The sequence below is a fragment of the Hyperolius riggenbachi genome, chromosome 5, assembly GCF_040937935.1.
Source record: "Hyperolius riggenbachi isolate aHypRig1 chromosome 5, aHypRig1.pri, whole genome shotgun sequence".
NCBI lineage: Eukaryota > Metazoa > Chordata > Amphibia > Anura > Hyperoliidae > Hyperolius > Hyperolius riggenbachi.
Window position 1 is genome coordinate 69,370,484 of NC_090650.1, and position 13,125 is coordinate 69,383,608.

General features: G+C 44.0%; 1 protein-coding gene across 2 annotated transcripts in view; it reads left to right on the forward strand.

The window, feature by feature from the left end:
* Positions 1 to 2,786, forward strand: part of NCAPG2 (non-SMC condensin II complex subunit G2) — a 100,116-nt gene extending 97,330 nt beyond the window's left edge. For both annotated transcript variants that reach the window (XM_068235849.1, XM_068235850.1), the window contains exon 28: positions 2,606 to 2,786. In XM_068235849.1, the coding sequence (XP_068091950.1) occupies positions 2,606 to 2,657 (52 nt within the window). In that variant the 3' untranslated portion in view covers positions 2,658 to 2,786. The remainder of the gene's footprint in view (positions 1 to 2,605) is intronic.
* The last annotated feature ends 10,339 nt before the right edge of the window (positions 2,787 to 13,125 follow it).

The window sequence follows — 13,125 nt, forward strand, 5'->3', positions numbered from 1 at the left end:
TAACTTAGCTACAGGGATGATTCTCATTGGTCCACCTCCCAGTGAACCAATGAAAATCCTCCCTTGTGCTAGAGAGCATTCCCATTGGTCTTTTGCAAAGAAGTGATAGCCGGTTCTGCTGGGACTCTGATACCAGCGGTTTCCCCCGAGCCTAGTAGCGGTCAGTGCACGTGGAGGACCCAAATGGCGACTGAAGACAGGTGAGTAGATCCGGAAGAGAGGGGGAAAACTGCCTAATCGGAGCGCCCATTCCCCTAGGCTTGCACTGATTCTGTGAGCATCCGCAATATATGCGGGCTCTGGAAAAACCGCACTGGTTGGGTATGTGTGTTCCACTCCATTGTGCTTTGTTGAGCAAGTGTAAATGGATCCTATGCTTAACATAAGATCTGTAAACACAGTTATGCACCAGCGCACCAACACAATTAAGCCACCAAGGGAAGAAAGCCCATTCCTAGGCTTTAAAATTGGGTCAATGTATACAATAGTTCCTGGCTCTTAGGGCTGCCTGTCACTCTTACCAATTGGCAGGTCTGACACTAAATAGTCCTTTTTGCTGGCCACTTGAAGATGGAAATTCTGGACAGTCAGATAGCACGAGCCTCTGGCCTCTGTTAGTCACAATCCTCCGCTGAGATCCTGCTCAGCATCACAACAGTCTCCACAGATGCACAAGGGCTGAGACGCCGCCCAGCTCCGGCTGGTGTCTCCCCACTCTGCTTCCTTTCCCACACTTCCGCATATGTCACTCGGTAAGCGGGCCGGCTAACATGTGTGCAGTGGGGAGATAGACACACAACCTAGTGCAGACTACACTCCACGTTGGATCCACACAAGCAAAAGGAGACTTGCTGAAAAGATTCTTTGTTTATTTGCGCATCACAATACAACGTCCCCACCACGGGTTTCGGCTCTCTGCCTTCGTCAGGGTGTATTGTAACATTAAAATTCCATCCTTATAAATACTCTCATTACAACTCTTCCATCTGCACCAACTGGGTCGGCTCACCCCTTAAAGATGCAGGGGGAGTGAAATGCTTAAAATTTGTAATAAATTCGTAGAACATCTTACATACATTCAGGAAATACAGATTACCAATAAAAAAAAAAAAAATCCCACTCAATCATAATCAAAATCCTAAATCTACAATATAACCTAATAATATACAATTATAACAACCTATAAAATCACTCACCTGTAAGGAAACAATTTAATCGATGGATACATTCATTCCCACTGATTGTAGGGTATCTAGATGGGGGGGGGGGGGGGTATCCATCTAGTCTTACACTGTGACAACCTCTCTATTATATTAGAATTGTATAAATACTGCTGCCCTCTCCAGACCTTATTATATAAAATGTTGCAACAAAATGGATTATATCAAACTACATAAGGCCTGCAAACAGTCCTCAAAGTTCCTTAGGAGTGGTTGGTCCGTACTTGAAGTCTCTACAGATGACTCTCTATTCAATAATATTCAGAATGATAGCACTTTGATCACCTCTACTGAAAGACATACACAAATCTCCACATAGGGTGATAACGTTCAAACTGTCAATCTCCAGCAACACACCACCACAGTGCGTCCGTGACTTGTGAGGTTGGTGCCAATCAGTTCCACACCCCCTCTCCTCATATGCTCACCAGAACTAAACCACCTGAGATCTGACCAACCACTCCTAAGGAACTTTGAGGACTGTTTGCAGGCCTTATGTAGTTTGATATAATCCATTTTGTTGCAACATTTTATATAATAAGGTCTGGAGAGCGCAGCAGTATTTATACAATTCTATTAACCTAACTGGACTTCCTGCAGCGATCCCAGTAACGAGAATTTATTGGTTTGTTTAGGATTTCGTGGACTGTGGTGCAGTGTTTGAATATTATAACTCTCTATTATATTGCCACCACTCCAATGTTGTGTCATTTTTTGCACAGCAAAAACATTGATTCCTTCTGGCTTTGGACTTTCACAAAGTGAGCAGATAAACTATTCATTAACAGATAACACACTATCGCAGTATGAGGCCTGGAACCCACTACAAAGCTCAAATCGCAATCGCTAGCGTTTTTAACGAGTGTTTTGTAAGCAATTTCATGAGTGTTTTCTGGCGATTTTGGTAGCCGTTTTAAAAAGTGTAAGCTTTTTGCCAGCGTTTGTGTTGCGATTAGCGTTTTTAATTCGGATTGGTCCTTAATTAAAAAAATGTTTACAGTCTGCAGTAATTTAAAAACACTCTGTATAGCAATTCATGAGTGATTACGCCAGCGTTTATATACTTTACATTGCAGAAATGCAAACGCTAACGCCACCAAAATGCTGCATGTCCTGCAATATCTATTTTGCCAATCGCAATCACTCCAGTGGAATTTGGCCCATCCATTAACATTAGCTGAGCGTTTAGGGAAATCGCTAGTGCTTTGAATCGCTCCCTAATCGTTGTAGTGGGATCCAGCCCTGAATAGGTCTGTGATTATATCGTAATGTTGCTTCGCATTTATCACATGCGTAGTGGCTGTGCTGCATTAGCCTTGACAATATATACCTGAAGCCGCAGGTTTTCATGTTCTAATCTTTTCTCTCTCTTTTTTTTTTTTCAGAGCAATATATGAATCATCCATGAGGACTCTAGCTGAACTTCTGCAGCCCTAAATCCCCAGCGGCCATATTTTTATATGAATTGGATACAAATGTACAGAATTTTGAATATTGTCAACCAGCAGTTTTTATACATGTTTATAACAAGACTTCTTTTGTAAATATAAATTAATGAAACCCGTATCTCCGTGTGTGGATGTGTCTGTTGTATAATTAAAACTTACCGTATCTCGATTTTCTCATGAATGTCCACTAAATATGGAGCGCATGAATCTAGTCATAATGTTTTTAACCACTTCAGGACCACAGGCTTACACCCCCCTAGTGACCAGGTCATTTTTCACAACACAGGGCTGTGCAGCTTTGTCAGTGTGCTGCACAGCCCTACAACTAAGCACACAAATGAATCTAACCTCCTTTTATTGTCCTTAATAAAGTGGACCTGAACTCTTGCACAGGACACAAGGAAAACAGCACGGAAATGCACCCTTATTATTAGCGTATTTAAAGAGTTTGCCTGTGTAATTCCCCCTCATTTGTGTCTAATCACTAGCGGTAATTTGATCTCCCCCTGTGTCACATGACTGCCTATGGCAGATAAGCCCATTTGAAAGCACAGGCTGTAAACAATATGTCTGCTTCCATGAATCAGGAAGTAGTGCAGATTTATTGCAGGATTTGTATCAGCTGTAACAAAGAAATGTTTTGTGTTTAAAGATTATTATTCTGTTGTGTATATTTTAGAGCAGAAAGCACTTTAACAGGACATTCTTTTAGAGGTGTCTGATTGCTTTTGTGATGCAAGTTTTTTTTTAAATCGGGTTTACAGTGCCTGAGTTTGGACAGCGATCAGTCCTCTTCTCCGCCTCTCATAGGCATCAGCCTATGAGAGGGCTTTGATCCCCTGCCACTCTGAGGGACAGCCGAGGAAGGGTTAATTGGGGGGGGGGGGGTATCCAAGGATGGGTCCTCTGGGTTGTTGCTGCACCTGGGCTCAAACTGTTAATGTTTTAACCAGAAAAACTGTCATCCTCGGAATGGGACGCCCGTGTAATGTTCTTTTTGCTGCTTACAATAATACACATTTGAAGCACTTACGGGCCACATAAAATGGCAAGGAGGGAAGCATTTGGCCTCCACGTCTTCAGTTTGACACCTGTGCTCTGTCTGGATAAACCAGAGGCTTTCTCTTTTTATCTCCACCGCACCGATCCAGCGCTGGGACTGTCTGAACATATTCGGCGAGAACTTGTTGAATATGTTGTTGTGGCTATGTTCGTACACGGATGAGAGCGCAGCAGTAAGAATATATTCCTTTTTCCTCCGTGTACGAGGGTTTCATGCAGCCAACTGAAAGTTGGCTGCATGAAAGCCCACTAGAGGGCGCTCCGAATGCGTTCTTCTGATTGCTTCCGGCAATCAGAAGTAACAAGGAAGGCTGCAATGAGCAGCCTTCCTTGTTTGGCTTTAGCGGAGTGACGTCAGCCGACGTCCTGACGTCAGCCGCCTCCGATTCAGCCCTTAGCGCTGGCCGGAACTGATTGGTCCGGCTGCGCAGGGCTCGGGCGGCTGGGGGGACCCTCTTTCGCCGCTGCTCGCGGCGAATCGCCGCAAAGCGGCGACGATCAGGCAGCACACGCGGCTGGCAAAGTGCCGGCTGGGTGTGCTGCTTTTTATTTGATAAAAATCGGCCCAACGGCCTGAGTGGCACCCTCCGGCTACCGCTCAGGAGGTTAAGTACTCCTTTCACTAGATCACACTTTCAAATCAGACAGAATGAACACCGAGATGTAATGCTTACCTTTGGTAAATACAAAAAAAACCTTAGAAATGGCCAGAAGGATACAGCCACTTTCTACATAGTAAGGGTGGAGTTTAAGCTTGCTTCTTCAAGCACTGAACTGATCACAAAGCACTTCTCTAAGATGTGGGAAAGTTTTATTTTACTTACCTGAGGCTTCTTCCAGCACCATGTAGTTTTACAGGTCCCTTGGTTTCCTCCCAGTCCCTGTGCCCCTATGAAAAATGAGCTATTTCTAAAAGTAGTAGAGGCAGAGGATCAGTAGGCCAGGCAATTTGCATTGTTTTAAGGATACATTAATATGCCAGCCTTCATCTTACTTTGTGTGTCCTTTAAATGGCTTGATATTGAGTGGGTGGTTAAAGCAAACCTGATCTGAAAATTAAAATAAACATACACAGGTAATACTTACCTCCCACGTAGTCTACTCATAAATCTCTTGTATCTCCCCTGCGTCCTGTTTCTCCACTGTGATCAATGGAATTCTCCGTCCTCCATTTTGAAAATGGCTATTACCCCATAACCGCTTCCTGGTCAGCACACTGTTAAACTGTAATATTGTCCATGTGAGCCAATAGGAAACATGATTATTACCTTGCTCATCAGTTGTCCTTTCAGTTATAACTGACAGCAACTGATATATTTCTGTGAAACTGGAAGGAATCATTGTAAGAAGAAAATGGTGAGCTTCCGAGAGGAACTGATATTTTAAATAATTTTACTCGGTTCAGATTCACTTTCAAGGATCCCATCTTTGACGTAGTTTACCAGGGTGGAAATCCTGGCCGTAGCCAGTACCTAACCAGTATGGAATCCTTGGGTCAAACATCTTGATGCTCCAGTTTGGCCTACTGTTCACACCCTGAATGACTGCAGCTCTCAAGTGCTTTGAGTGTGACGGGAGAAGAGCTCTATGTAAGTGTTGCTTTTGCATTTTATTTGAAACCAGGCTAAACAAGCACCTTATCTCTGCCATTCTGAGCTTTGTGCTTGGCGTAAGCCCTTAACCTCCTGAGCGGTATGGACGAGCTCAGCTCGTCCATCACCGCCGGAGGCTGCCGCTCAGGCCCTGCTGGGCCGATTTTCTTCAAATAAAAAGCAGCACACGCAGCCGGCACTTTGCCAGCCGCGTGTGCTGCCTGATCGCCGCCGCTCTGCGGCGATCCGCCGCGAGCAGCGGCGAAAGAGGGTCCCCCCAGCCGCCTGAGCCCAGCGTAGCCGGAACAAAAAGTTCCGGCCAGCGCTAAGGGCTGGATCGGAGGCGGCTGACGTCAGGACGTCGGCTGACGTCGATGACGTCACTCCGCTCGTCGCTATGGCGACAATGTAAGCAAAACAAGGAAGGCCGCTCATTGCGGCCTTCCTTGTTTATTCTGGGCGCCGGAGGCGATCGGAAGAACGCCTCCGGAGCGCCCTCTAGTGGGCTTTCATGCAGCCAACTTTCAGTTGGCTGCATGAAATAGTTTTTTTTTAATTAAAAAAAACCCTCCCGCAGCCTCCCTGGCGATCTCAATAGAACGCCGGGGAGGTTAAAGAGGAACTCCAGCCTAAACAAACATACTGTCATTAAGTTACATTAGTTATGTTAATTAAAATAGATAGGTAATATATTCTCTTACCATAGGTAATATATTCTCTTACCCACCCTGTTTTAAAAGAACAGGCAAATGTTTGATTTCATGAGGGCAGCCATCTTTTTGGTTGAAAGGAGGTGACGGAGCATGAGACACAGTTCCAACTGTCCTGTGTGCTGATCACCCTTCCCAGTTGCTAGGCAATGTGAATAACAACAGGAAATCCCATCATGCTTTGCTCAGCATCAGGGAAAAAAAGCCCGGGCAGTTTTCTTTGATGGGTGGAGCTTAGCTAAAAATACAGCTAAAAATGATGCTTTGGTAAGAGAAACCAAGTTTTGATGCTGTGAAAACCGTTAAACACCAAGCCTTTTCAGTTCTGCTGAGTAGATTTTTAGTCCGGAGGTTCACTTTAACCGTTGTCAGTAGACTGTGCTGGTCTGTTGCAGCTCTCTGTCAATTCGGAGGGATACTGAGTGGAAGTATTTGATTTGTAATTGTTGCACACATCAGAGAATCCATATGGCGTTCTGTCGAAATGCAAATAGACGCATGTCGTTACCAGCCATCTCCTGTATATAAAGCTTAAAGGAGGAAAATAGACTCATGATATTCACATATTGATCTAGTATTTCTGGTTCCCATCTTCTCTGCTTCCCCCTGAACACATGCTCGTTTGGAAAAACACGGGGGGAACGTTAAGGATTTGTTAACTTTATTCAGCTCTAGCATAAGAGATTGTTCTGGTGGAGAGCAAGGAACAGATGCATCCGTCCTCCCTATAAATATACATGCTGGCACAGATACACAGCAGCAGCCTGGTACAATTACTCCAAGCCTCACTCTATCTGCATATCTGACGGAAGCAGAGAATGAAGGAGATCAAAACCATCAGAAAACTGTTCTCTTAATAGGAAACCGAGGTGAGAAACATATGGAGGCTGCCATATTTATTTCCTTTTCAACAATACCAGTTGCCTGTCAGGCCTGCTCTTCTGTCTGGTCAGTAGTGTCTGAATCACACACCTGAACCAAAAAATGCAGACTTGGGTCTGAAGGCAGATTAAAAGTAAAAACAAACAAAAGGCTCTGGGTCCTACAGAGTCTTCCCGTTCCTCTCCTGGTCTTCTCGTTTCAGCACTGGCTCCCCCGTTAGCAGTTTCTGAGGGGTTGGAGACTGCTCGCTTTGCTGTTGGAGGCAGATGGACCGCTCCATACTGCTCATGCACGAGCAGAGGCTTCCCACATTCTTTTGCCACGGGCAGACCCCCTGGATCATATCTTATAAAAGCTTGTCGGATATGTTACATGGCAATGCTCCTCTTCATGCATGAGCAGGGCTGTACTGCAGTCCACAAACAGCACTATACTTGAGCGAGTGCAGCACGGCCGATATTTACCTGATCATCCAGATCAACCTCTGGATGATCCAATGGCTTCCCTGTTTGTTTTTTGTATTTTTTCTTTGAATTTACATTAGGTTATGGGGAAGACCTATTTGCCATGTGTTTTGCATAGAATTTTAAGTAAGTCAAGGTTGAGTAGGGAGATGGGTCTACAGTGTATAGTGCAGCATCCTTACCCTCTCTTGAGGTTTATAGTAAACAACTGTGAATTCATTCAGGCTTAGTCCACATGGGTTTAAAAAATGGCTCAGCTCTGTGATCTCAGCTTGCGCCAATTTTGTCCTTTGGTTTCCTTTTGTTTGGCCTACTCTGTAATATGGGCAAGTTGCTGTATTTTGCCTACAGCCATTAAAGCTGAATGAAACCCAGCATTTCTTCTTTGCTTTAATAGATTATTTACAGCATATTCTATACAACCAGCTATTTTTTTTTTTTTACTAGAACAGCATTCAAAGGGTTACACACAGGACTTTAGCCCCATACACACACTCAACAGCGGTCTTTTAGGCTCTCACAACTTTTCTTGTGAAACACCTAAAAAAAATATCTTGCCATTGTTCAACCAGCTGCTTGAACAATAGCAAGAGATTTTTTTTAGGTGTTTCACAAGAAAAGTTGTGAGAGCCTAAAGGTGCGTACACACACACTACAGAAGCCAACGACGGGTCTGTCGGAGCGGATCGTTCAGGAACAGCCTTATCAGTCCGCCGACAGTGCGTACATACGCACTACTGTCTGCTGAAAGTTCGCCCAGCAGGAGGGTCTGATGGACCCGTCGTTGGCTTTTGTAGTGCGTGTGTACGCACCTTTCAAGAACGCTGTTGAGTGTGTGTATGGGGCTTTAGAAGCTTCCCTGCCAGCAAAGCTGGACATATGCGAAGTTGTACATAATGTTATCTTGTGTTTAATTGTATCAAGTGAGGAATGTAAATAAACACTTCTCTGACACTGCCTGGTCTCCTGAACAAAGTCAGACAATTTAGAAAGCATTTCTGCTTGTTGGAACATGAATAAAGCAGTTATAAATAAAATGCAAAGTCCGCTTTCAGAGCAAAAAAATTTACTTTGGGAACGTATAATTTCTAAATGAATACGAATACTTATGCACAAAAGCAAATATGATAACCGTATAGCATATAAAAATAGGAAAACATGTTTTTATTGAATATTATGTCAGGGTTTTATACCACTTTAAAAATAACCAAGCTTAAAGAAACACTGAAGCGGAGAAAAAATTATGATATTATGATTTGTATGTGTAGTACAGCTAAGAAATAAAACATTAAGCTCAGACACATCAGTCTAATTGTTTTTAGTACAGGAAGAGTTAAGAAACTCCAGATGTTATCTCTATGCCAAAAAGCCATTAAGCTCTACGACTTTCAGTGGAGAGGGCTGTTATCTGACTTTTATTATCTCAACTGTTTTCTTTTTCTCTGCCAGAGGAGAGGTCATTAGTTCACAGACTGCTTTGAAAGAATCATTTTGAATGATGAGTGTTGTGTAATCTGCACATATTAGAGAATGATGCAATGTTAGAAAAAACATTATATACCTGAAAATAAAAATATTTTCTTTGCTGCTAATTTTCTAGTAATTATTCATAGTACACAACCAATTCATTATATCATTTTTTTTTTTTTCGCTTCAGTGTCTCTTTAAAGTGGCACTGAAGCAAAAAAAATAAAAAAAAAATTATAGTATAATGAATTTGTATGTGTGGTAAGCATAATTAATAGAACACTAGTAGCAAAGAAAATACTCTCACATTTTTCTTTTCAGTTATATAGTTTATCTCATATTTGCAGTTTTTACACTACACTCGGCACTCTAAATTATTTCACAGAGCAGGCTAGTGGCCTTCTGAAATTTCCTCTGCAGAAAAAAAACAAAATACGGTGACGGACAGTTGAGATGATAAGCTTCAGAAGACAGAGCTCTCTGCCACTTTGAAAGTGGGAAAGATCAGTGAAGCATAGATAACTGGAGTTTAACTCTTCCTGTACTTGAAGCAATATTAGACTCCTATCTCTGCTGCTAATGTTTTATTTCTTAGCTGGTATTCAGCTAATCTCTTAGCTGATGTTGCTGCCAAGCAGTCCTGCACCAGCATCCACACAACAAGGTGTGCGGTTCTTTTTCTACATTTATTTCTTAGCTGTACTACACATACAAATCAGTATATCATAAGTTTATTTTCACTTCAGATTCCCTTTAATACAGACGTTTTGTACTGAGTACTTTAAAGGGTCACTTAAGTCAAACAAACAAAAATGAGTTTTACTCACCTAGGGGTTCCAATAGCCCCCTGCAGCTGTCCGGTGCCCTCGCTGTCTCCCTCCGATCCTCCTGGCCCCGCCAGCAGCCACTTCCTGTTTCGGTGACAGGAGCTGACAGGCTGGGGACGCGAGTGATTCTTCGCATTCCCAGACACATTAGCACCCTCTATGCTGCTATATGATATATGATATATGCTATAGCAGCATAGATGGCGCTATTGTGGCCAGGAACGCGAAGAATCACTCGCGTCCCCAGCCTGTCAGCTCCTGTCACCGAAACAGGAAGTGGCTGCCGGCGGGGCCAAGAGGATCGGAGGGAGATGGCGAGGGCACCGGACAGCTGCAGGGGGCTATTGGAAGCCCCAGGTGAGTAAAACTCATTTTTTTTTGTTTGACTTAAGTGTCCCTTTAAGTCTTCAGTACAATCTTCTCTTTGACATTGATCTTACATTATCCCAGCTGCTCCTGTACCTTTCTTGGCAAGTCTGCAAGGCATCGATGGTTGTGAACTTTATTGCTTTATTTATTTATCCCGGCCTGAACTCTGTAACTTTATTCGGAAGGGATGTGGCTCCAGGCGCAGAGAACATATGTGCTCTAATTTAATATTTGACATACACAAAAGTTCACTGCCTTCTGCCAGGTCGCTCCATTATCTTATAACTTACAACACTGTAAAACTTAAAGGGAACCTTAACTGTAAAAAAATGAGTTTTACTTACCTTGGGCATCTACCAGCCCCCTGCAGCCATCCTGTGCCCTCGCAGTCACTCATGGCTCCTCTGGTTCCCCGCTGCCAGCTAGTTTCATCTTTGCTGACTGGGAGTCGGCCGGCCACCATGCGTATGTTTTTACGCATTCCTGCTGGTGCAGGAAGCTATTGCAGACATCAACAAGTACATTTTTACACATCACGGGTGTAATGCGTAAAATTTTAGGCGGCCGGCCGACTTCCAGTCGGCAAAAACGAAACTAGCTGGCAGCAGGGGACCAGAGGAGCCATGAGTGACTGCGAGGGCACAGGATGGCTGCAGGGGGCTGGTAGATGCCCCAGGTAAGTAAAACTTTTTTTTTTTATACAGTTAAGGTTCCCTTTGAAACCACTGACCGGTAAAGTGAGTGTGTGACATTGGGGTTGATGCACTACCTGCTGGCAGTATTAACATTACTACCGCCAACTGTGTACAGTGAATATGCAATAAGCCCCACCCATAGTACATGGGTATTGTGAGTGTTGATACTGTAATGTATGGTACGGTGTTTGTGTAACATGCATGTCCATAGCAACGCTCATATTAATCATGTACTGTGAATTGCAGCACACAGCCACGATCAGCCCTGGTACCTGGCTCCGGCGGGTCCAGTCTGGGTCTTCTGCGCGTGCGCAGACCTCCCGTGCATGCGCAGTAGACACGGACTGATGCAACTGAGCCTATTACCGCGGCTGAACAGCAGACCGCAGGAGGATGGCAAGAGACTCACACATGTTATGGGGCTGCAGGAAGCCACGGGTAAGTATCACTTTTTGAATTCGGTTCAGCTCTGGTTTACTTGAAGTTATCTTCTGGGTATTTGCTTCTCCCTGATTAAACTGTCACTTATACTTACAAGGGAACGTCTAGAAGAGTTGTTCAACCTTTTCAGCGCATGTTCCCCCTTTGTGGGTCATCCCCAAGCCTACGTACCCCTCTATGGTTTTTTTAAGCCGAAACATAATTAGTGGTTAACCTAGAAATATAGATAATTGGTAGCATTTCCCTCACACAAAAAAACAAAACACATAATTAGGCAGTCACAGTGATTGCCCCCTGAAATATACATAATTAGCCATTTCTCCCCTTAAAAACACATAAGCCAACGTATCCTCCATAAAATATATTAGACAGAGCTCCCCTTTAATTTTTTTTTCTTCCCCCTCCCCAGGTAGTGCCTCCTAATATGCCTGGCGTCAGTGGTGGCACCTAAACATAGTATTCCCCTGGCAGGTGACTCCTCCAGTTCTCCAACGCTGCTCTTCGAACTGCTGCTCAGAAGCGTAGCAATAGGGGGTGCAGAGGTAGCGACCGCATCGGGGCCCTTGGGCTAGAGGGGCCCCGAGGGGCCCAACCCTCAAACACAGTATTAGCTCTTTATTGGTCCTGTGCTGATAATATTCACTTCTATAGTTGATTTGAATAGTAGTGATCATTAACATACAGATTCCCATCCCCTTCTTGCACCTGTGACACGGTGTTTGTCCTTGATTGGTTTTGGTGTGTTGCATCAATTGTTATCTATAGCATGGTTGAGGGGCCCGATGCTAAACTTGCACTGGGGCCCATGGCTTCCTAGCTACGTGACTGCTGCTGCCGCTCTCGCTGTAAATCTCCTGCGCTATGCTTACAAGCAGAGCAGAGCTACAGGAACATGGCAGCTGTAGCTCAGCACTACAGACATAAATAGACTCCAGTGCTGGGCTTCAGAAGCCATTTGCCCATAGCCCCTTTGCCAGACGTCAGCTGAGAGTCCCACAGCCATGTCGGATGCTGCACCTACAAACCTGGGTGCAAGATCTGCCATTTTGTCTGTGGCCCCTGGGAAATTCCTGACAGGTTCCAGTGCACCCCCAAATTTCTTCTCTGGATGTACCATGTCCTGGATAACTGAGAATCTTTACATACATTATTGTGCAGGAAATCCAAGAAAAAATCCTGCTGCACCAGATGGAGGGATATAATCAAAGAAGACCTTTCACTAGCTCTATACATTATTGTGGGCATTTGCTTCATTTGTCATACTATAGACTTGCCCGTCCCCTTATTCTCCCAGTAACCCCACCTCCTAATACCTAACCTTCCTCCTAATGCCTGTCAATCCCCTGAAGACGCTAATTTGCGAAACCAGTCGGGAAGGAGACAGGTGGCACCTTTATACTGTCCTATACTGCTGACCCATACACACGTGCAACCTTCTCGGGGTTCCCATTGCATGGACCCCGTATGTAAGTTGTTTTTATGCTATTTTTCCGCTCTTTTTACTATGAAAATTCTATATTAAACGGTTTACACTGAGTTTTTTTTTTTTATAATGATATTTACTGACATCCATTTGTGAGATGAATCATTGCTGAATTGGTGGATCCTGGACAGACTGTTGTTTCCGATGTCCTACCAAACCGTTGATACAACCTTATAATGTAGGTTGTTACCAGCTGGTAAGCCTCTTTCCTTTTTCTGGGTATCCATGATTGCAAAGCTGTGCCGTGACCCCAACTTTTACTGTGGTGGAGATTTGCCTGCTCTTATTCTTTGTTGAAGACTTTGTCTTCTGTTTTTGGATTCTGCGCTGATTATATATAATAATGCCTTTCATGAGCCTCCCCTCCTAATGCCTATCACTATCTCCGTGGCACCCAAACTGCCGAACTAGCAACTGAAGTAATAGCCGATCAACTATCAAGTTCTTGCTGACCGTCTAGTCCAG